The following is a 24,814-nucleotide window of genomic DNA, read 5'->3' as shown; positions in this document are numbered from 1 at the left end:
TATTCAGAACATAAGGTTTTGGGGATTTTTTTAAAGATGATTGCCAAATGTGGCCAAAAAATAAAATTGACAGAGAAATTTGGGGAAGGAACTAGGGAAGCTGTGTCGAACCTGTTTAATCCTGTTATCCTAATTGCTCTTTTGCAATTTCCGAAATTTAATCAAGCTCTCCAATACCCCATCGGCATATTACAAATTTTATAGTGAGGGAAGATATTTAGTTTGCTCCTGTTTATCCTTTAAGAAAAAAAAGCTGGATAGGTTTTTGGGACAATGACTCACTCAGGGACTAACAGTCTCTAACAATATGAAAACTTTCAGTTCCCCATTTCTGTTCAAAAGTTTAGGACTTTAGGAAAGAGCATTTTCTCAACAACGGAATTCAGGCCAATATTTCTCAACATTGGCAACGTTAAAATGTCTTCAGAAGTGTTCCTGCTGAGAATTTTTATAGGAAAGATTAAAAAGATAGATTACTCAACACTCCATATAACGTAACACTCCTTACATAACTACGGCAATTCGATAACGTCCCTACTTTCTCAGATGATTGTCAGAAAAAAATTAGAATGCGCGGAGATGTGCAAACAAATAATGGAAATACATCAGCGGCAGGTTGCTCTTTTCTTTCTACCAGTGCACCGCATGCACATGGCAAAATTGTGCATGCGCACTTGCTACACTCACACACACACGTGCCCCCTTCGTGAGATTTTGCTTCCACGCATGCGCAGAAGCAAAAAGTCACAAAAAATAGTTTTTAAAAAATAGCACCATGCATGGACCGGAAAAGACAGCACCGAAGCTGTCATGTGCAAATTGCACAATCGGCGGGCCAATATCGGACTACTGTACTGGGGCGCACCAGTAAAAACCCACCTCTGAAATACATGATAAGGAAGGTGTGGACTTTTATGAAGCATGGGGCAAATAACGGTATTCTTTTTACTAACCATTCTTAGACTTTATCCCATACTTTGTAATACTCTAATTCAGTGATGGCGAACTTTTTTTCCCTTGGGTGCCGAAAAAACATGCGTGCGCGCTATCGTGCATGCCGAGTGCCCACACCCATAATTTAATGCCTGGAAAGGGCGAAAATAGCTTCTCCCACCACCTGGAGGCCCTCTGGAGGCTGGAAATGGCCTGCTTCCCAACTTCCAGTGGGCCCAGTAGGCTCATGTTTCATCCTCCCCAGGCTCCAAAGGCTTCCCTGAAGCCAGGGAGGGTAAAAATGCCCTCCTACATCCCCCTGGAGGCTCTCTGGAAGCCAAAAACTCCTTCCCAGAGCCTCTGTGGAAGCCAAAAAATCAAGTGGCTGGCACACGCATGTATGTTGGAGCTGAGCTAAGGCAACAACTCGCGTGCCAGCAGATATAGCTCCGTGTGCCCCCCGTGGCACCCTTGCCATAGGTTTGCCATCACTGCTCTAATTCTTCCTGTCCTTTTAGCCTTCTTATCATCATATCCATCACTGCACAATCAGTAAGTTTTTTAATCACACCTTCTTCTTTGGTCACCTTGCTTTCCATTTAGCCATCGTAGCAGCCCGTGGTTTTTGAATTTCTGGAAGATGCAGCTTCCCTTTTTACCTCGAGGGTTTACAGCAGGGCTTGAACGTCACAGTTGTGGAAGAAATATCTACTGACATTCTTAACCCACCAAAGAGAAGCTTGCTTAGAAAACACAACCTGACACAGAAACCCCGTATCAGATTCCCTTTACCCCCCCGGCATTCCCCAGAGTTAAGATGGAAGAACAGGGATAGCCCTTCCCCCCCATCTGGTTAAAACAGGGGTCCTCAAACTTGGCAACTTTAAGACTTGTGGACTTCAACTCCCAGAATTCTCTGGCTGGAGAATTCTGGGAGTTGAAGTCCACAAATCTTAAAGTTGCCAAGTTTGAAGACCTCTAGGTTAAAAGAAGAGGTCAAGCCCTACAGCCCAGCTTTTTCCTCCCTTCCCTCCCCCTGCCCCCCCTCTTCAGCCTTGCTTGATCTGCGGTTTGTCTGATGAATTAAAACATTATTTGCTCACAAGGGAGGGGGGATGCCTCCCTAATTTACTTTCGGCCGCTAGGCTCCCAACAGGTGCTTGCAATCTGCATGCCTGAACTTCCTGGATTGGTGTGTTGCAGAGGACGGCTGAGTGCCTGGATACAGGCACAAAGGAAGGAGTAGCCCGAAGGAGTTTTCCCCAACAAGATTTTACTGGGGAGGACCGAGAAGCCGAGAGACCCAAATCTTCCAGCCCAACCCCTGGATTCATCCGTTGGCCTCTCCTTTGAAACAACAGGTGAACAAGGGGGAAACGAAAGAGGATCCACTCCCGGAACTCTTAAGGGGAAAGGTGTGTTTGCAAAATTGCAAGGGCAGTTTAAGCCCTGCAGCGCAAAGCAGGTCTCCCAAGCTTCCTCTTGAGCCAAAGAAATGACTTCAAAGGTAGGGCATTTGGGTTTGACAAGGTGCTGCTAGGCTTCCTGAATTGGGGCAGGTGAAACACACAGCATTCAAGATGAATAAGAAGCAGGCAACAGAGATGGTGAGAAGCTGGGCTTTCTACCTGTCTCCCCCACTCCCACCAATTTTCATAAAGGGGATGCAAGTGGTACATAGGGAGGGGGGAGATGGTGTCTGGAGGAAGCGGTAGGTTGCTCCTGGTTCGGCCCGATTCTGCAGTGGCAGGAGGTTCCGCTCACTTGCCCAGGACCCCTCCCCCAATTCATGCAAATTTAGAACCCACTACTGTCTGGAAGGCACAGTATGGGTAAAATGGGGCTAGATATAAAGGAGAAGGTGCCCAGATGGAATTTATACAACCGACTTCCAACTAGCGACTTTACGAACAACAGAGGGGGCTGTAAATTCTGCTTTTATTTGGCCATCTTAATGGTGGTTTGTATGGATCAATAGTCACAACTTTTCATTTTCACCGATAGAACTTTGGTACATTTAAGAGGAAGGAAGCATTCTCCGGAGAACAAGTAAGATTTCTCCATTGCACCCCATTTTTTATTTATTTTTACACATACATCCCTTTATTATTTTTATAAATAACCCAAGGCGGCAGACATACTTAATATTTCTTCCTCCTCCTCTTTTTCCCACAAAAACAACAACCCTAGGAGGTTGGTTGGGTAGAGAGAGATTATTGTTAAAGTACAGCTGTAGCTTTGAATAGTCACTAAATTAACTTAATTAATTGTTAGTCAAGGACTACTTGCAGTCAACTGTTGTAAGTTAAGGACCACTCTCTCTCTCAGGATTGTTTTTCGTATTTATGTCAGTTGTAGCATCCTCATAGTGACATAATCAAATTTCAGATGCTTGGCAACTGATTCATATTTACAATGATTGCAGTGTCCTGTGGTTATATCCCCTCCTTTTTGCGACCTACTTACTAGCAAAGTCAATAGGGAAACTAGATTGACTTAATTAGGTTACTAACTTAACAACTGCAATGATTTTCTTAAAAATTGTGGTAAGAAAGGTTGTAAAATGGGGCAAACTCACTTAATGTTTCACTTAGCGACATAATTTTGGGCTCCGTTGTGGTTGTAAGCTAAGGACTACCTGTAATTATTCATGCCTAAAGCAGAATTAGATCTTGCCCTCTCCTCCGTTTTTAATCTGATGCATTAACCACTAAGCCAAACTGACTTTTTAAAGGCACAGTCCATTTTAAAGGCATGGGGTGTAAGGGTATCCCTGGAAAGGCATGAGTGAAATGTGGGGGAAAGGTAGGCTTATAAATAAAGCACTTCCTAATTCCCAGTGTGTTCCTGGTCTTCTAGGAGGAACTGGGACCATGATTTCGATCACCAAGCCTTTCTCCCTTAGTTTTGCAAAGCCTTCAAATCCACAGTCACAGTGAAAGGTGAGCTAAGAACAAACAAAGTTGGCCAAAATCTTATCTATACCTGATTTGCTGCATTTAAAGAAGAACAAAAATGACTATTTCTCAAGATAATCACAACCTTGAAAAATAATGTGTAATATTTTGGCTCTCCAGATATTGAATTTCGCTTCCCATTGTCTCCAGCCAGCATGGGCAGGGAAAATAATGAGAACTTTACCCTAGCAATATCTGGGGTGCCACAGTTGGTTCATCCCTCTTTTAAAGTACTATTCCGTGTGCTCCCCTTAGGAATACACCAAAATGAAAAAACTTATTGAACCATTTTCTGTTTCTGAACACCATAGGAGCCGTGACCAGAAGAACAGACAAATTTTTTCAAGCAAATATATTTGCAGCTGTGCAAGACTATCCTTTCTACAAACTGGTGATTTTTGCTTGCTGGGTTCTTTTTTTCCAACTTCTATATAAATGAAGAAATGTAACATGTCTCCGAACCATTAGACTGGGATTATATAAGAATGGGAAAGAGCATTGAACTAGCTTTCATGAAACCATCTTAACCTCCAAACGACAAGAGAATTAATTGAAGAAGAAACTTTGATACACGAGAATCCAGATGTTACAGGTGTGAACTCTAACCTCTTGTTGCTAATCGGTTAGAAGAAGGAAAGATAGTGGAATGTGGATTAACCTGTCAAAACAAATATATAACAAATTTCCATAATCTGAAAATAGAACACTGTTTTGCTGACAGACTGAAAATCTGTCATTCACTGGCCCTTTTCTGAAGTTTTCCTCCAAGTGGCTTTTATTGGCTGGAAACTGTGAGAATTTCTGAGTTTCACATGACTCAAGAAAGCAAGTTTGCTTTAGCTAAGAACTGAACATTGTTTATTTGCTTCAGGAAAGGAAATGCAATAGATCCAGTTATATTTCTCAATTGTTCATTCAACCGCATAGTATAACAAATATCTCAGCAATTAATGAGTGTCGATTACTTTATTTGTAGGTTGGTTTCAGGCAATTTCTGACTCTTATCTAGCTCCATAGAAGAAGCTTTTTCAGAATTAATATTTGGATCCAAAGAAAAAAGGAGTTAGTTTTTCAAATGCTTTTTTATGTGTTTTCATGAATGTAAATGAGCAGCTATTTACTGCAAGCTTTGAAAAGAGAAAACGGGAACTTCTCAGGACAAACTATTAGAAAGAATGTTTGGACTTTATGGAGATATATGAAAGAGTTTGTTTTTTTTACATATGCACAAACACACCCTGTTGTCAGATATTGTAGAGTAGAGAGAATTTAAGATCTGCCTAGTCTGTATTCTTCTTTTTTTCTGGTTAGATGGCAATCTAACATAATATAATATAATATATTATATTATAATATAATTTAATCTAGGATATTGTTACCTCTATAAAGCAATATTAACAGGCACTTGGGAAACTTGTTTCCCTCTCAGGAGTTTAAAAAACTATTGGGAACAAAGAGTTACATTAAAGGAAACGTTTACAATAATTTTCTAAGATTTTAAGGCTGGACCAGGAAGAGTTGCTCCTGTCCAGCATCGCAAGTTCTGGCAGAAAGGCCTGGCACTTGCTAAAATAATAGGGATATCCTATAGACACTTTAGAATTGCAGGTTCTGTTGTCAAAGGCCATGGCTGGATCCCAGATCCATTGCCTGGAGAGCGAAGAGCCATACATTAAAGTTACTGAATCAAATCCTAAATTTTATTATTGTGAACATCAGCGGCTGGCCCTTGAAGCTCTACTGGCCAAGGGTGAGGAAGCCTTCAATCAGTGCCTCTCCCGTGAAAAGCTACGCCCCTTTCTGTCGGAGGGTGAACTGCAGGAATTGAAGGCTGCAGCAACAGCAGAAGAATTAGAGGCTCCCCCTTTAGGTGGAGCAGGGACTTACAGCTTTGGAACGGAGAGATCTAGTCTCAGCTACTGGCCTCAGCGTTCAGATGATCCGCCCCCAGAACTGGAGCTAGGGTGGCCAGACAATGGGGCTTGGAAAGGAATTACCCGAGCGGAGGTCTATACCCACCCACCAGGAGAAGGAGCGCCACATATTAAGGAATTGATACGCAGCTGTATCCAACAAGCCTGCAAGGTATGAAGGAAAGGTAGCATTGGGCATTTTCCTCCTGGTGATAAAAAAAAATATATGAGAAAAAACGTGCAGAGTTTTAACAAAGCTGTTTCTGCACAAAATGGCATATTCCCAAAGCTGAGACATTTCAATATTAGTTCCATACAAACATCTTTATCAAATTTCCTTCCCTTCCAAAAAGGCAATGCATTGTCCATTTCTATGTGCATTGTAAATCAGCATATCAGTAAAATAATAGTTTAGAAGGATACATATGTTTTTGTTTGAAGATATTCTGGTACATCATGTTTGATAGTACACCGTGATAGTACATCACACCTGCCAATTCCACTTTTGAAAAGCATAAATATTACCATGTTTTAATGTACTGGACTGATAACTACAGGTGGCTTCCAATTCATTAAAACAATATTTAATACATTAGTTTAGCTAATAAAAGATACAAACATTATATACTGCTCAAAAAAACGCATCCTAGATCTGAATGAATGAAATATTCTCATTGAATACTTTGTTCTGTACAAAGTTGAACGTGCACAACAGCATGTGAAGTTGATTGCCAATCAGTGTTGATTCCTAAGTGGAGTTTGATTTCACAGAAGTTTGATTTACTTGGAATTACAGTGGTACCTCTACTTAAGAACTTAATTCGTTCAGCGACCGGGTTCTTAAGTAGAAATGTTCTTAAGTAGAAGCAATTTTTCCCATAGGAATCAATGTAAAAGCAAATAATGCGTGCAAACCCATTAGGAAAGAAATAAAAGCTTGGAATTTGGGTGGGAGGGGGAGGAAGAGGAGGAGGACAGTCGCTGCTGAAGGAAGAAGGTGAGGGGAATCAAAAAAATCCAAAACTTTAAGGCTTAAAAAAAAAAGAGTGACTCTGAAGCAGCGCCCAGAGAAAGGCAGCCCAGAAGAAAGGGAGCGTTTCTTTTCTCTGCTCACTGGCAGAGGTTTATTCCCTCTCCAGGTGCCCAGAGAAAGGAAAATGCTTTGTTCGCTCTGGACTGCCAAAGCCTCCTTAAGCGCCACCGAAAGGCTCCTCTGGCAGCCCAGAAAATCCCGAGATGGCCGGGATTAAAGGGGGAATGGCAGGGAACTAGCCGGGCCTTCATGCCGCTTTCAAATTTTCTGGGAAATTTTTCTGGGCTCGTGTTCTTAAATAGAAAATGGTTCTTAAGAAGAGGCAAAAAAATCTTGAACACCTGGTTCTTATCTAGAAAAGTTCTTAAGTAGAGATGTTCTTCAGTAGAGGTACCACTGTATATTGTGTTGTTTAAGTATTCCCTTTATTTTTTGGAGCAGTATATACAGGAATTCCTTGAGTTATGAGTAGAGCCTGCCTATAACAGTTGTACCCAGGTTCACTTCCTCCCGCGCTGCGTGACTGCACTGTGTGGCCACACGTACAAAGCATATGTATGCACAAAGCATGCTTGTGTGCATGCACAGTGGCAAAAAAATTAAACAATGCTCCCCCTAAAAGCCAAAAACAAGATGGTGACACATACGCAGTGCCAGAAATTCAGCTTCTGCACATGTTCAAAAGAAAAAAAAACTTTTTTTAAAAAAAAGATGGTGGCTTCCACAAAACGGCACCAACCAAACCGGTTCTGTGACATCGTCATGACATCACCAGTTGGTTGCTACCAGTTCGGGCAAATCGGTCCGAACCTGGAGGAACCCACCTCTGGTTGTGTTTTTTCCAGGAAAGTCAACTACAAAAATGTCTATTTATATTCTCAGTCATCCAAGTCATGGTTGTCCCAGAGATGGTTTTTCCCAAAGGCATTTTGCTTCTCATTCAAGAAGCTTCTTCAATTCTTCCTGGATGAGAAGCGAAATGCCTTCCAGGAAAAAGAAAGTTCCTTTGGAAAAAGCACCTTTGGGCCAATTAGAAGAAGAATATTCTATTAGGTTGAAACCAAAGCCAAAACCCAAAAATGTCTGAGCTCATACAGTCAGCTATGAATCAAGTAAAGTATGTGCATCACAGGTGTTGGCAAAGAGGATGTGTCCAGGCGGGGGTTACTATTCGCTGGCGCTCCCGGAACACTCCTGGTGACCAAGGCGGGCGCGCATGCATCGGCGCGAGATTTGGCTTCTGTGCATGCACTGGAAGCCAAACCTCGCACGAGGACACACGTGTGAACAAGATTTCGGCTATTTTTGCTGATATTTTTGCTTCCACGCATGCGCAGAAGCAGAAAATGCCCCAAAATGGGGGGAAACCTCGCACATGAGAGTGTCCTTGTGTGAGAGTTTGTTTCCGGCGCATGCGCAGAAGCCAAATTCCACACGGGTGCGTGCGCACCCACGTCTAGAGCACGGAGATGGGTGTGCATTCCCATTTCCACCAACGGATCGCTGATCCCTCCTGTACCGGTGCAACCCGCTACTGGACGTATCAAAACAAGTCAAGATATTTGAATCCGAAGCATTTACTTTTTAAAAACCTCCTCCATCAATATCCCGATTCATATAATTCTGCAAGCTGATTTGGCATGCTTTACTGTTATTTTAAGGAGATTTAATTTGGAAAGCAAGGTTGCAAACCTTTTTGTGCTTTCTTTTATAGGTGATTGCTATAGCCATGGATGTTTTCACAGATCCTGATATTCTCTTAGATCTGTACGATGCAGCAATCAGACGGCGGGTACCAGTTTATCTTGTGCTTAGCCAACAGCATCTTCGCTCCTTCCTCTCCATGGCTGAGAAAACCTGCCTTAATGTCCGTCACACAGAGGTGAATAAGGGAGCGCTTCAGTTTCTAAACAGCACCCACTGGAAAGCAGAATCTCAGCATGGAATGAATTCAATTAATTATATGGTTTGCTTTTAAATGCTCTTCTCCCCCCCCCCCCCAACACACATACATTAATGTTGGCATCAGGACCAATATTTTGTTAATGGGGTCTTTAGTATTAATTTTACTGAGCAAGTAGTTTGAAACATTGAAGGGTATCTGGTCAAAACAAGTAGGGGGGTTGAGAATGGGATTTATACCATCTTCATCAAAATCATCTGTAAAAACCTTTAATTTTAAATGCAAAATGCTTCTCTTTTCATTGGATTGCAAAGCTTGTTAATTGTATTTTTTTTTAATGTTGGTTAGATTAGGCAATGGTTAAGAATCTCCAAAATATTGAGTGAGTCTCTGATTCTAAATCCTGACTTGGCTACAAAATTGTCTACATAGCCTTTGTGAAATCTTCCTTATCAAGTTATAGTGCTAATAAAAAGAGGAAGGTACCACAGCTAGATTGTTAAATCTGCCTATCCAGCGAGATCTAGCATGAAGGACTTACTAGAGGTCTCACATTAGAGAGAATGATATATTTTGTTTTACTAACCATAAGCCAGAGACCTTGAGAATGGAGTGGCGTATGAGCCAAATAAATATTTGATTCATATGACACTTATTTATTTGGCTCATATGCCAAGGTGGACATGCAAATAGAATGAAATAAATATTTGCATAGAAACATAGAAGCATATTTTAATTGTACATATGCGGTGCAGGCTTTTAGGGAACTTTCTTGTATCTCAGTTGATAGAAAATATAGCTGATTTTTTCAGGCAAAACAATTCAAGATTATTGAGCTAAAATGCTCTCCTTTTGAGTAGGTGAACCAATATTTCTCAATGGTGGCATTGAACTAATTTGAGGTTCTTTTGAAACGTGGCTTGGGGTACCAAAAGGTCCTCAAAATCTTTAATTGTGATCTTTTGAACAGTGTTATGATACTGAATCAATCAGTTGGAACAGCTTTTCAAAAGATTTATTTTTATTATTTATTTATTTATTTTGTCCAATACACAGAGGGTTTTAGTGGGTATATATATATATTTATTATTATTATTATTATTATTATTATTATTATTATTATTATTATTAATTAGATTTGTATGCCGCCCCTCTAATAATTTAAAAAACACTAAAAACCCCATTATTAAAAGCAAACACACACACAAACATTCCATGTATAAACTGTATAGGGCCGGGGGAGATGTGTCAGTTCCCCCATGCCTGACAACAAAGATGGGTCTTAAGAACTTTACGAAAGGCAAGGAGGGTGGGGGCAACTCTGATATCTGGGGGGAGTTGGTTCCAAAGGGTCGGGGCCACCACAGAGAAGGCTCTTCCCCTGGGTCCCGCCAAACAACATTGTTTAGTTGACGGGACCCGGAGAAGGCCAACTCTGTGGGACCTAGATATATACACTCAATGTGTATATATCTATATACACATAGTAAAATACATGATGAAGGTTATAGAGGAGATACTCATAGTAAAATATATCTAAGAAAGAATAGAAAAGAAGATATAGTAATAGAACATATCAATGAAAGAATAGAAGAAGAGATATAGGAATAGAAGAAAGGAAAAGGAGATATAGGAGAGCAATAGGACAGGGGACGGAAGGCACTCTAGTGCACTTGTACTCGCCCCTTACTGACCTCTTAGGAATCTGGATAGGTCAAACGTAGATAATCTAAGGATAAAGTGTTGCTGTTTTCTATGATAAGCAGACTTGGTCTGTGACTTTTCTTCCAGTTCAATGTTTGTAGGTCATTAGTTATAAATCTTATTTAATAGCCTTGCTGGTTTTGGAATCCTGGAAGTCCCTATATCTGGAAATTAACATGGTTAAAAAAATACTGTTCTGGACAAGAAGAAGTAAGCAATGTATATATGTGTGTGTGCATGTATTTATACAACTTTTTTGTTACTGTACTCTTGCATAGAACCTGAGAGTCAGAACTCTTTGTGGCTGTACATTCCAAAGCAGGAACCAGAAAAAGGTCACAGGGACCCTAAAGGAGAGATTTCTTCTGGTTGATGGAGAAATTGCGATCACTGGCAGCTATAGGTAAGAGCTCTTCCTTGCTTTTCTGTGCAATAAATGAAGTTGTTGTGGATCCTGGATCCAGAAAGTTTCAAAGTCATAAATAGTTTATGGCTGCAAGGTCTGCAAATTGCCTCTCCGGGGATGTCAGCTTTTGATCAAGAGCAGTCCTGTGCCCTTAAAAGAGTATTTGAAATCAGCAAGTGAAGCTTTTCTCTGCATGAATCCGATCACTCATTAAGCTCTGCGTAATATTCTCCTCTCCTGGGAAGGTATGTGACTCTCAATTAACAGGCAGCAGCTTAATTTGGTAACTTTCCAAAGTTTCTCAAAAACCAAAGGAAGTTTACTGCTTCATCGCAAAGCAAATTGTAGGGAATTAATTACAATAGAATTGCAAATAGAGATACTTACAGTTCGAAACTGGTTTGTTGTAGGAATTGATGAGGAATGGTGTGTGATAGAAAGGAATGATAATTCGAAAGGAGTTCTGCTTTCATGGGGTGTTTGTGCTTCATGGTTACATTTTCCAAAAGAGGATTCCTTGGGTTGGTTGGTCCATGCAGATAACTCTGGGAATCTCATTGGATCAAATTGCTTCCGGGCTCGGATAAGCATGAGATGATTTTAAATTCTGCTGGCTGCCATGAAGATGGTTATGGCCATGAAACCAAAGGGGAATTTGATGTTCTTCATGGTGTAATGCAGTGATTCTCAACCTGGGGGTCGGGCCGCCTTTGGGGGGTGTCGAATGACTGTTTCACAGGAACACCATGGGAAAAGACAAATTTCCAATGGTGTTAAGAGCTAAAGCTTCTATTTTGGCGCCTTGGAACATATTTTTTACAATCCAACCAATAAGGCAGAGGGGCAGTGGGGGTATCCCTCTGACCTTCCTGCCAATCAGCTTAAAACCCTGTTGGGAGAACTGGCGCAAAACCTGTGATTGGGGGTCACCACAACATGAGGAACTGTATTAAGATGTCACGGCATTAGAAAGGTTGAGATCCACTGGTATAATGGAAGGATAAATTGTGATGTAATGGAAAATAACACAAGACACTTGGAGCAGAACACAGACAAAGACATAACTAACCACCCTCTTCAATCTTCATCACTTCTACTCAGCCTTTGGTCATGTTCTCCTCATCCTAACCAAAGGTGGGTTTCAGCACATTCTAACCAGTTCTGGTAAACCGGTAGTGGAAATTTTGAGTAGTTCAAAGAACTGATAAATATCACCTCTGTCTGGCTCCAAGCCATCTATTCTTTACCTCCCAAGTCCCAGCTAATTGGGAGGAAATGAGGATTTTGCAGTAACCTTCTCTCAGAGTGTGGGAGGAATGGAGATTTTAAAGTATCCTTCCCCTACCATATCCACCATCCACACCCACCAAACCATGGCCACAGAACTAGTAGTAAAAAAAATTGAATCCCACCACTGATCCTAACTCCTAGGTTTACCCAGTGAAGGGATTGTCCACATTATGTCCGGGTTCCAATTTTTTTTACTACTGCTTTGTGGGTGTTGTTTATTTTGTGGGCATGGCTTAATGGTCACATGAGGTTGGGCATGGCTTCGAGGTCATGTAACTGGGTGGGAGTTTTTGAAAAGTCATGTGACTGGATGGGAGTGGCTTCGTGGTCATGTGACTGGGTGGGGTTGCTGGGTGATCATGTGATTGAGTGGTCATTTGACTGGCTGAGCATGGCCAACTTTATGTCATTCACGTCAAGGGTTAGAGTTAGGGTGCCTGGCCTCTCCTCGCCTCGCAGGACTCAATGGGATACAATTTCCCGGTATATTTACTACTTTTGAATATCCAAATTATACTATTTAATCCTTTGTATACATGCCATATGTGTACATATTAACTACGGGCACAAAAAAGATACATTATCTATTATATATTGTATGTGTATGCCACACACACACACACACACACACACACATACATACCAACAGATAAACACATAGCTCTTCTAAAACTATACACATTCAGCCTCACTTACTGCATTTGGAAAAACACACCTAGAATCCACTTTCTGCCACACATTTAACCACAACTTCTGTACATTAGAACATTACACATGCCTTCCAATGTTCTTCTCTAGCTTGCACATGATTGTTAGAGCCAGGAAATGCCATGGATTGAGTAAAATGTGGTGAAACTTATTTAACAGCGCTCTTGCTTAGCAACCAAAATTTTGGGCTCAATTGCAGTTATAAGTATTCCTTCCTTTCTCTCCCTCCCTCCCTTCCTTCTTCTTTTTCTTTCCCTATGACAATCATTTAGGGTTGTACCACATAATACTTAACAAATATATCTTTTTCTCTTATGTACGCTGAGAGCATATGCACCAAGACAAATTCCTTGTGTGTCCAATCACACTTGGCCAATAAAGAATTCTATTCTATTCTATTCTATTCTAATTCCTTCCATCCATCAATCCTCTCTCCTTATTTTACCTTCCTTCCTTCCTTCCTCCTCCTCGGATTTCCCCTTCCTTCCTTCCCCCTCCTTTGATTTTACCTTCCTTCCCACCCCCCTTCCTTCCCCTTTTCCCCTTTTTTCCTTCATCCTTCTCTGATTTTATCTTCTCCCTCCCTCCTTCCCCCTCCTCTTTCTCTCCTTTCTTTCCTTTTTATCTCTTTCTCCCTCCCTCTCTCTCTCTCTCTCTCCCTCCCTCCCTCGACTCTCTCTTTCTTTCTTTCTTTCTCTCTCTCTCTCTCACACACACAGACACAACCACACACACCACACCACACCCTACTTGGTCTGTGTTGTGTTTGTTTTAAAATATTCGCAGAAAATCTGCGATTGGTTAAGACGCGGCTATTCAGAAGAAAAGCCGCGAAAGTTAAATGTGTGTCAGTTGGTAAAAGCCCGCGTTAAAAAGAGTATAAAAGGGCAACGGGTTAGCCGTTGCCCTCATTCCGGCGATTCTACCGTTCCAGTGTTTGTATTCTCTCTTGTCATGAATAAAACAGTTTGATTTAAGACTACCGGAGTCCAGACTTTTCAGTGGCGACGAGGAGGTCGAACTCCCGCTGACGCAGCCATGAACTCGGCCATGGCTCCACCGCCGCCCGTATTCAACTCCGAGACGGAAGCTTGGACCTCGTATATGTCCAAATTTACATTTTTCTTGAAAGCGAGCAATCTACATGACGCCGATGACGAGAGGAAGAAAGCTATATTCCTCGCTTATTGCGGCACAGAAGTCTACAGCCTAGCCTCTACACTCGTTGACCCAGACACCCTGGAAACCGTCGCATGGTCAACTCTACAAGCAAAACTTGCCGCCCATTATCAGCCGACGACTCCTGTCCGCGTATACCGCCATCAATTCGCTCAGATGAGGCAAGCGGACGGAGAATCCACCAACGATTTTATAACTCGCCTACGCGCACTCCTCCCGAAGTGCAAATACAAGGATCCAGAGGAACAGCTCATGGACCGCCTCATTTTCGGTCTAACCAATATCACGCTCCAGAAGAAATATTTAGTTGATGAGGATGCCTCTCTCCAAGACATTCTTAAGGCAGCAAAAGCCTCCGAGGTATCTGAAACATCTGTTGCCGAAATTAAACGCGCAACCTCAACCGTTCATCACATTCCTGATGAATCACCTTGGCACGCCTGCCCTTCTGATGAAAAACACTCAGAATCCGCTACTCCAGACGACACCTGTCTCCAAATCCGAAGAGCCTCCGACCACGACGCCAAAGAAGCCTCCCGTGCAGACAGATGTGCCGGCTGCAACGGAAACCACCCTCGTTTTCGCTGCCATTTCAAAGACGCCTACTGCCGCCGTTGCCAGCGCCGCGGCCACATCGCCGAAGTCTGCCGCGCCGCCAACCCAACTCCAGCAACTCAACAAAACCAACGACCCTATTTTGCACCAAGGAATCGACGACCACCGTTTTCGCGCAACGTTTCCCGCCCGGCTGACAACTCGCCCTCTTCTAACCAACGAGGTAAATCCCCTTCTTCCGTAAACTGCAATTTTCCCGCTGCGGAAAACAAGCTATTTGTTTCTCTTTTCCTCAACGGCCACCCCTGCCAAATGGAATTAGACACCGGGTCCAGACATTCCATAATGCCTTGGGAAAAACTTACATTATATTTACCTCGTGTTAAACAAACTGACTTGCAACCGTGGGAACCGGGTTTGAGTGACTTTCAGGGCCATTCAATTCCAGTGTTAGGATGCTTAAATGTTCCTATTGCGTTTAAAAAATTTCAAGGGTTTTTACCTCTGTTAGTAGTTGACGGTCCTAAACACTCATTACTGGGACTTCGTTGGTTACAACCTTTAGGTATTGAAATTTCAGGGGTTAACAATATATGTGACTCTTTTGACCCAAATGATTTATTGAAAGAATTTCCCGAAGTTTTCTCTAGCACTCTGGGTAAATATACAGGCAGCCCCATTTCGTTTAATTTGGACCCAAATATTTCGCCCATCCGATTAAAGCCCCGCAGAATCCCCATTCCACTTTTGCCTAAAGTGGATGAACAATTGGACAAATTAATAGCTCAGGGCATTTTAGTTCCCACTGACCACGCTAAATGGGAAACTCCTATTGTAACGCCCGTTAAGCCGGATGGCTCTATTAGAATTTGCGCAGATTATAAAGCCACGATTAATAAAGCGCTACAGCATAATGCCTATCCAATCCCAGTAGTGCAACAACTCTTGCACACCTTAGGAAATGGGTCCATCTTCGCGAAGTTGGACCTGGCACAGGCATATCAACAGCTCACCGTAGATCAAGACACCTCTGAAGCCCAGACAATCGTAACTCATAGGGGTGCCTTTAAATGCACCCGGCTCCAGTTTGGAGTCTCTACCGCCCCAGGTATCTTTCAGGGTTTGATGGAACGCATTTTAAATAATATTCCTGGGGTCGTTCCATATTTCGACGACGTATTAATATCTGCCACATCCAAATCTGAGTTATGGGACAGAATCAGGCGCGTTTTGACCAAATTTAAAGAAACAGGACTCCATTTGAAAGCAGACAAATGTTCTTGGGCTGTGCCCAAAGTTGAATTCTTGGGGTTTACAATAGATCGTTTTGGGATTCACCCCACAAATGACAAAGTTGATGCCATAAGAAATGCCCCCACCCCTTCAGATAAGACAGAATTACAAGCATTCCTAGGACTCCTTAACTTTTATTCCGTCTTTCTTAAACAGAAAGCGACGGTGGCAGAACCGCTTCATAACCTCCTAAAGAAAGACTCTGCCTGGACGTGGGGACCAAAAGAACAAGCCGCTTTCCAAGCAGTAAAAAATTTACTTTCCTCCAATAGTGTCCTAGTGCAATATAATGTAGCTATGCCCTTATCCCTAACCTGCGACGCTTCACCGTTCGGCATAGGAGCCGTCCTCAGCCATAATTTTCCGGACGGCACAGAAGCCCCAATAGCCTATTATTCTAAAACTCTTTCGGCAGCTGAAAGGAATTACTCCCAGCTCGACAAGGAGGCGTTAGCCCTTGTCGCTGGAGTTAAACGTTTTCATTATTACCTTTGCGGTCGGCCCTTTACGTTAATCACCGACCATAAACCGCTTTTAGGCATTTTGGCGGGAAACAAACAAACTCCCGCCTTTCTTTCTCCTCGCATGACTCGCTGGACTATTTTTCTAGCCGCTTACAATTATACATTAATCCACAGGGGGGGGAAAGACATAGGAAATGCTGATGCATTAAGCAGGTGCCCCCAAACAGAATTAGTCAATGATCCAGCCCCTGCCTCAAGCGTTTTATTAATTGAATCTAGTAAACAAACGTTATTAACAGCAACAGAAATAGCCAATCAGACACAAGCAGATCCAATTTTGAAATTTATTAAACAATGGATATTAAAGGGATGGCCAATTGAACAACAACCAAACCAATTTCAACCTTTTAAGAATAGACAGCTTGAATTAAATGTGTTAAAAGATTGTATATTGTGGGGAGACAGGGTTGTTATTCCAAAAGCCTTACAGAAGCAAGCATTGCAGTTATTGCATATAGGTCACCCAGGAATAGTCAAAATGAAAACTATTGCCAGAAGTCATTTATGGTGGCCAGGGTTGGACAAGGACATAGAGTCATGGGTGGGTGGTTGTATACCCTGCCAGAGAACAAGACCCAACCCACCAAAAGTTACACCATCAGAGTGGCCAACACCAAGAGGGCCCTGGTCTAGAATACATATTGACTTTGCAGGACCAATCAGGGGCCAATCCTTTTTACTGGTTGTGGATGCATACTCCAAGTGGCTGGAAATTGAACTCATGGCATCCACAACTACTAGTGCAACTATAAAGGCATTAAGGAAAATGTTTGCCACACATGGTATTCCAGATACTTTAGTATCTGACAACGGGCCTCAGTTAACAGCCCGTCAAATGGAACTATTTCTTGCAGACCAGGGCATAAAACATGTGCTCACTCCACCTCATTTTGCCCAAGCTAATGGGCAAGCAGAACGAATGGTTAGAACCACAAAGGAAGCATTAAACAAAGCACCACTAGGAGATTGGCAACAACAAATTGATGAATTTTTAACCATTCAGCATATTACGCCGTCAGCGTCAACAAACAAAAGCCCGGCAGAACTTTTAATGGGCAGGAACCTTCGTTCTAAATTAGACAGAATTCACCCAAATTACCAGAATGACCAAAAAGAAATAAAAATACAAAGTGAGAGACATTTTAACATCGGGGATTTAATTTATGCCAAAGACTATGATTCAAACGATAAATGGAAAGATGGCACAGTATTGGATAAAACAGGTTTAAAAACATACGTTGTAATATTAACAGATGGGCGCAGTTGGCATCGGCATGTCGACCAACTACGCAAAAGATTGAAGACTAACCCAGACATTTTACCTACTGTAGACAAACCAATAGAGGACTTACCAGAACCACCTCGAGACTCCAGCGATGGCTGCTTGTTGCCCCTGGCGGCCGGCGAAGATCAAAATGCATCATCGCAACCAGGCCCGTCAGAGACTAGCCTTAGCGGAGCAACAGAGCCAGCCGTCCAGGCAAGCAGCTCCCAGCAAAATGAACTGCGCAGGTCCCAGAGATCTGTGAAACCACCAATCCGCTTACAGGACTATGTGACGTGGATTAACGCGTAATCATGGTCTCAGCCGGAGAGGGAGGGGTGTTGTGTTTGTTTTAAAATATTCGCAGAAAATCTGCGATTGGTTAAGACGCGGCTATTCAGAAGAAAAGCCGCGAAAGTTAAATGTGTGTCAGTTGGTAAAAGCCCGCGTTAAAAAGAGTATAAAAGGGCAACGGGTTAGCCGTTGCCCTCATTCCGGCGATTCTACCGTTCCAGTGTTTGTATTCTCTCTTGTCATGAATAAAACAGTTTGATTTAAGACTACCGGAGTCCAGACTTTTCAGTCTGGGCACAAAATATCTGCTGTTACAAAAGTTTTCATTTCTCTCCATAATACCCTGATACTAATAACCCTATCTGTCAACTACATAAAGCCTATGCATATTTACTTGGCAGTAAGTCTACTCTCTTTCAGTGGGATTTACTCCTAAGAGATACACAATCATGATTGCAGGCAGGCAGCTAGCTCCGTTGTTTAATAGGCTTTAAGTGAAATTTCTACATTAACAACATTTATACCTAAAGAACAGAATATAGGAACAAAAAAAATTCATAGTACAAGTCTGAGCTGTCCTTCTTCCCCCATCCCCCCTCGCTTCCTTTTGCTTTCAGGGTGGGAGGGAAACCCCAATAAAAATGGGAAGGACAGAAAATGGTACATGGCTGCAAAACAGGAGAAGGGCATTTTTCAGCCACTTTCTGGGACTGAAAAGTTGAGGGGACCCAAGGAGGGGTGGGTTCTAACTTACCTCACTTCCGGTTTCTTTCCTCAAGATGGCGACGGCCTGCGTAGTGCTGTAAACCTGGCTTCAGCACGTGCTCAGAAGAAAAATAAAATAAAAAATTAAAATTAATTTTTTTTTAAAATGTAAAGCTAAAAACAAGATGGCGACTGCATGCACAGTGCCAGAAACTCAGCTTCTGAACATGTTCAGAAGAAAAAAAAAATTACATTCAAAAAAATTAAAAAGAAAAAGAAAGCGAAAAACAAGATGGCGATCACACCCAGCTTCTGCACATGCTCAGAAGAATTTTTTTTAAAAAAAAGTTCCAAAAAAAAGATGGCGGTGCCCATGGACTGGGATCGACCGATCCAGTTTGGTGGCGTCATTGTGATGTCAGCAGCAGGTCACTACTAGCTTTTCTGAACCTGTCCGAACCAGAAGGAGCCCACCCCTGGCACAGGTCCTTTTGCAGAAGTCAAGTGCCCATTCTTTCCTACTACTCAAACCAAAAACTCATATAAAGCAATGCCCTGTGACTACAGAAAGTATGCCCACTGTAGCTACAAGTGGCCAACAATAGATCCCACTCCAACCACATCAGCCACCACATCATTGATGAAATATCCTAAATTGTGTCCATGGTAAAAAGTAAGGAGAGGATATCCATTACTTTGAAACTGGAAGAACTGAGGTCTCCCAGCTGAGTTCATTTCATTTATTAGATTTCTAAGCCGCCCAATTCCTTCCGAGCTCTGGGCAGCAAGTTCTGGGCAATATCAGGGCAACTTCGGACCAGAATACTTACATGACCGCCTTCTGCCGCATGAGTCCCAGCGACTGGTCAGGTCCCACAGAGTTTGCCTTCTCCAGGTCCCGTCAACTAGACAATGTCGTTTGGCGGGACCTAGGAAAAGAACCTTCTCTGTGGCGGCCCCGGCCTTCTGGAATCAGCTGCCCCCAGAGATTTGCACTGCCCCCACCCTCCTTGCCTTCAAGACTCAATTATGTCACCATGCTTGGGGCTATTAGACTTCTGTCTCCTGGCCAACAAAAGTTATACGAGTTAGTGGACTGAATGGGTGTAAGTGTTTTTATGGTCTTTGGGTTTTTAAGTTATTAGTTATTAATTGGATTCAGGATGTTATATATTGTTTTTTCTATGTTGTAGGCCGCCACAAGTCATCAGAGACAGGCAGCATTAAAGTCCAAATAATTAATAATAAATAAATAAATCTTCATACCGTATTTAGGGGCTGCTAGATGACATTGCAGAGGGTTGTGGAACTTCAAGATATGTAATCAAGTATTAATTATGAGGGGAAATTAATGGACACTTTAAATGCTAAACAGCTCTAGTATGCTTGAATGAAGGTTTAAAACAGAAGATCTTGACCCCTGTCAGTCTGTAGGGAGAAATAGCCACCAGGGCTGAACATTCCAAAAATATTACAGAAGTTATGGGCGAAAGGAGAAGGTACGGGATAATTCACAAAATTTAAAATCTGACATAATATGATTAGCATGGGTCAGAAGAACATAAGAAGAACCATGCTGAATCAGGTCAAAGCCCATCGAGTCCAGCATTGTGTGTCACACAGTGGCCCACCAATTGTCCATGGGGATCTTGAGCAGAAAGAGGAGGCAAAACCTTCCCTTTCCCTTGACCCCCAACAAATGGTATCCAAGGGGGTCCTCCCTGCCTCAACCAACATAGAGATGGCAGTTGGACATCCATTTCAATAACCACCACCGATACACTTGGCATCCATGAGTCTGTCCAATCCTGCCTTGAAGCTATCAAGGCTGACAGCTGTCACGACCTCTTCTGGAAGTGAATTCCATAAACCAATGACCCTCTGGGTGAAGAAATATTTCCCTTTATTTGTCCTCACTTTCTTACCTATGAGCACTAGGGAGTGCCCCCTCGTCCTAGTATTGTGTGATAGAGAAAATAATTTTTCTCTATCCACCTTTTCTATTCCATGCATGATTTTATGCACTTCGATCAACTCACCCCTTAAACGCCATCTTTCAAGGCTGAAGAGACCAAGGTGTTGCAGCCTGGTTTCATAAGGGAGATGCTCCATTTCCTTAATCATTCTTGTTGCCCCTTTTTGCACCTTTTCTAGTTCCATTATATACTTCTTGAGGTGCAGTGACCATAACTGTACACAATTTGTACAGAGGCAATATAACACTTGCCGACCTATTTTTGATTCCCTTCCTAATCATGCCAAGCATGGAATTTGCTTTTTTTTACTGCTGCTGTGCACTGGGTTGGCATCTTCATTGAGCTGTCCACAAAAACCCCAAGATCCCTTCTAGCGTCCATTAATGGCCACCTCCCTCCTAGTGATTTCAAGCATCTTCATAATATCACTCAGCCCTCATTGAAGCAATAAAAAAACCTCATTATCATTATTCTGGCCCAAGAGCTGAGTGTCTCAATAGATCTGGATTTTCCAACTTTGGCAATTTCAAGATGTATAAATTCACTTTCCAAAATTAAGGTTACCAGGGTCGAAAGAAAAAACATTAATACAATTACTCATATGAATGAATGGTTGTAGGAACTGGGCATAGCTAGTTAATGAAAAAAAGGACCAGGAGAGACATTATTGTAGTGCTCCAATATCTCAAGGGTTGCCACAAAGAAGAGGGATTCAACCTATTCTCCAAAGCACCTGAGGGTAGAACAAGAAGCAATGAGTGGAAACTAAATAAGGAGAGAAGCAACTTAGAACTAAGGAGAAATTTCCTGACAGTTAGAACAATTAATCAGCGGAACAGCTTGCCTCCAGAAGTTGTGAATGCCCCAACACTGGGATTTTTTAAGCAGATGTTGGATAAACATCTGTCTGAAGTAGTGTAGGGTTTCTTGCCTAAGCAGGGGGTTGGACTGGAAGACCTACAAGGTCCCTTCCAACTCTGTTGTTGTTGTTGTTGTTACTACTACTACTACTACTACTACTACTACTACTACTACTTGCTAGTGGAAATAAATAAAGGTACATTCAAAAATGGGCAAGCAGGTTCAAGCTACTCTTCTTCCACAGTTCCAATGTCCTTTTTCCATAAGAAGGTCAGTTTTACCCAAGGGGGTGGTTTGATTTATTTATTTTATTTGTCAATCAAATATAGGATAGTAATTTATGTAAACATAACATACAAAGTAATGATAAAAGAATACAATAGGACAGTAGGGCAGGGATGGTAGGCACAATGGTGCACTGATGCACGTCCTTAAAGACCTCCTAGAAAAAGGGAGAGGTCAACTGTAGACAATGTAAGGTTGAAGATTTGGGGAGTGGGTAAGGTGACCAGATTTTACATTGGTAAAGCGGGACACCATTGATTGTGGGCGGTGTTTCTTGATTAAAAATGTGGTCTAGTCTCCCTGGGAGCCGCACCGCGCCAGGTAAGAAAAGGACCCCCACTCTTCCATGGCATCCCCGGAGCCATCGCTGCTTTCATCCCTCCTCCCCATTTCTAACCAGGAAGAACCAGGGGACACGCTCCATCCCAAAATTGGCAGGCCAGCCTAAGACAGGACACGCTTCCGTTCTCTTGGTGGTGGGAGAAGCTTCCTCCTCCCAGCGCCCGAGAAAGAAAGCGCTTTATTTGCCCTGAGCCACCCAGAGCGAATAAAGCCCTTCCTTTCTCTCAGCGGTGGGAGAAGTTCCCTAGCTTGTCATGCATTCTTTCCAAAAATCGGGACACAGGACAAATTTAATTCAATTCAATTCAATTTATTAGATTTGTATGCCGCCCCTGTCCGAAGACTTGGGGCAGCTCACAACAATAATAAAAACAATATAACAGTAAACAAATCTAATATTAAATATATAAGAAAAGATATATAAAACCCCAACAATTAAAACCATACAACACATACATACCAAACATAAAATATAAAAGCCTGGGACAGGTGTCTCAGTTCCCCCATGCCTGGCGATATAGATGGGTCTTGAATAATTTGCGAAAGACAAGAAGTGTGGGGGCAGTTCTAATCTCTGGGGGGAGTTGATTCCAGAGGGCCGGGGCCGCCACAGAGAAGGCTCGTCCCCTGGGGCCCGCCAAACGACATTGTTTAGTCGGCGGGACCTGGAGAAGGCCAACTCTGTGGGACCTTATCGGTCACTGGGATTTGTGCGGTAGCAGGCGGTTCCGGAGGTACTCTGGTCCATTGCCATGTAGGGCTTTAAAGGTCATAACCAACACTTTGAATTGTGACCGGAAACTGATCAGCAGCCAGTGCAGGCCACAGAGTGTTGTACAAATGTGGGCGAATCTAGGAAGCCCCACAATGTCTCTCGCTGACACATTCTGCACGATCTGAAGTTAATTGTTAAACATCGGGATTGTCCTGCCAAAAGCAGGACGTCTGGTCACCCAGGATTTGGGGAAGAGTTTTGGTTTTGCCTCTCCACTTTTTCTGCAGCCTCCAAAACCTTGAATTAGGTATGAATTGTTGTGGGTGCACGCACTCATGCCCAGAGGAGTGACTGTCTTTCATTCTGTTTCCACACTGGAAGCTCTGCTACTGATCTGCCTGTTCTCCATAACCACTCACAGTGAAGTCTGCCAAGTTGAGTGACAGATTATTTTGTCACTTTCCCAAAAGGCAGAATCTCTCTGCCTTTAATGAGATGCGTAATGGGTTGGAAATACAGGAAGTTATGCTTTTGACAGCATGGTATGCGAGAAAAAAACGCTGTCTGCCTTCCATTCCAGCCTGCCTTACACACATTAGGTGCCTCTGGGTATGCCAAAAAAAAAGGGGGGGGAGAAGGGAATGAGAGCCCATATGTGAGCTTAAACCTCTGCGGTTTTATCCGAAGGCCTCCCTCATTGGGGAGTCACACAAGTCCTAGAGAAAGAAAAGTTTACTGTTTTTTAATGCAACGGGTGAGGTCTTCCCTGGTTGACTTTTCAGTTGTGCACAGCAGAAATTGGATGAGTGATGCGAGATCCAATCTAGGTTGTCACCAGGATCAGAGATTTATACATTAGCAAAAGGAATCAGAACACCAAATACAAGCTGAATAAACAAGACCTTACAGACAACCCTCACTCTGTAAAAGACATTGGAATACTCATATTAAATGACCTAAATGCCAAAGCCCACTGCAACAACATTGCCAAAAAAAGCCTCAAGAGTTGTTAACTTAATCCTACATAGCTTCTGCTCTGGTAATCTCACACTACTAATCAGAGCATACAAAACTTTTGCCAGGCCAGTCCTTGAATACAGCTCATCTGCCTGGAACCCACACCACATAATCTGACATAAATACATTAGAAAGTGTCTAGAGATACTTTACGAGAAGAACCCTTCACTACTCCACTCGCAACAGAATACCCTACGCAACTAGATTTACAGTCCTAGGTTTAGAAAGCTTAGAACTACATTGTCTTAAACACAACCTAAGCATAGCCCATAAAATCATCTGCTACAATGTCCTTCCTGTCAATGACTACTTCAACTTCAACCAGAACAACACACGAGCGTACAACAGAGATAAATTTAAAGTAAACTGCTCCAAACTCTACTGCAGGAAATACTTTAGTAAGCAAGTAGTTGATGCATGGAACTCACTACCTGACTCTGTAGTATCATCACCTAACCCCTAAAAGTTTACCCTTAGACTATCCACTGTTGACCTCTCACGATTCCTAGGAAATCAGTAAGGGGTGTGCATAAGTGCACCAGAGTACCTTCTGTTCCCTGTTCTAATGTTTCTCTCTTACTAGTATCATGTATATAAACATTGTTATATCTTTGTATGCTACCAATACATACTTGACAAAACAAACAAACAAACAAAATCTTGTTGGAGCCACCATCAGGGAACTTCTGCCTATTGGAGTAGGTGCTTTGGGCTCTTTTGTGAGTCAGGTTTATATGTTGCCTTCCTTTGGCTGATGGGTATGTTGATAGCTGGCAATTAACTGTTGTTTCTTTGTGCTGTGAAGCCCTCTGATCCTAAGTACAGTGGTATCTCTACCTAAAAACGCCTCTACTTATGAACTTTTCTATATAAGAACCGGGTGTTCAACATTTTTTTACCTCTTCTCAAGAACCATTTTCCACTTACAAACCTGAGTCTCCAAAACTATAACCAGAA

General features: G+C 42.4%; 1 protein-coding gene across 5 annotated transcripts in view; it reads left to right on the top strand.

The window, feature by feature from the left end:
* Positions 1-2,120: 2,120 nt before the first annotated feature.
* Positions 2,121-24,814, top strand: part of FAM83E (family with sequence similarity 83 member E) — a 66,298-nt gene continuing 43,604 nt past the window's right edge. The window contains exons 1-4 of one of the 5 annotated variants that reach the window (XM_070726898.1): positions 2,121-2,294; positions 4,202-5,975; positions 8,551-8,718; positions 10,722-10,846. In XM_070726898.1, the coding sequence (XP_070582999.1) occupies positions 5,517-5,975; positions 8,551-8,718; positions 10,722-10,846 (752 nt within the window). In that variant the 5' untranslated portion in view covers positions 2,121-2,294; positions 4,202-5,516. The other 4 variants (XM_070726899.1, XM_070726900.1, XM_070726902.1 and 1 more) reach the window with 4 other exon arrangements.

This window comes from Erythrolamprus reginae, chromosome Z, assembly GCF_031021105.1.
Source record: "Erythrolamprus reginae isolate rEryReg1 chromosome Z, rEryReg1.hap1, whole genome shotgun sequence".
Lineage (NCBI taxonomy): Eukaryota > Metazoa > Chordata > Lepidosauria > Squamata > Dipsadidae > Erythrolamprus > Erythrolamprus reginae.
Note: the sequence above shows the minus strand (reverse complement) of the source record. Positions and strands in the feature narration are given on the sequence as shown.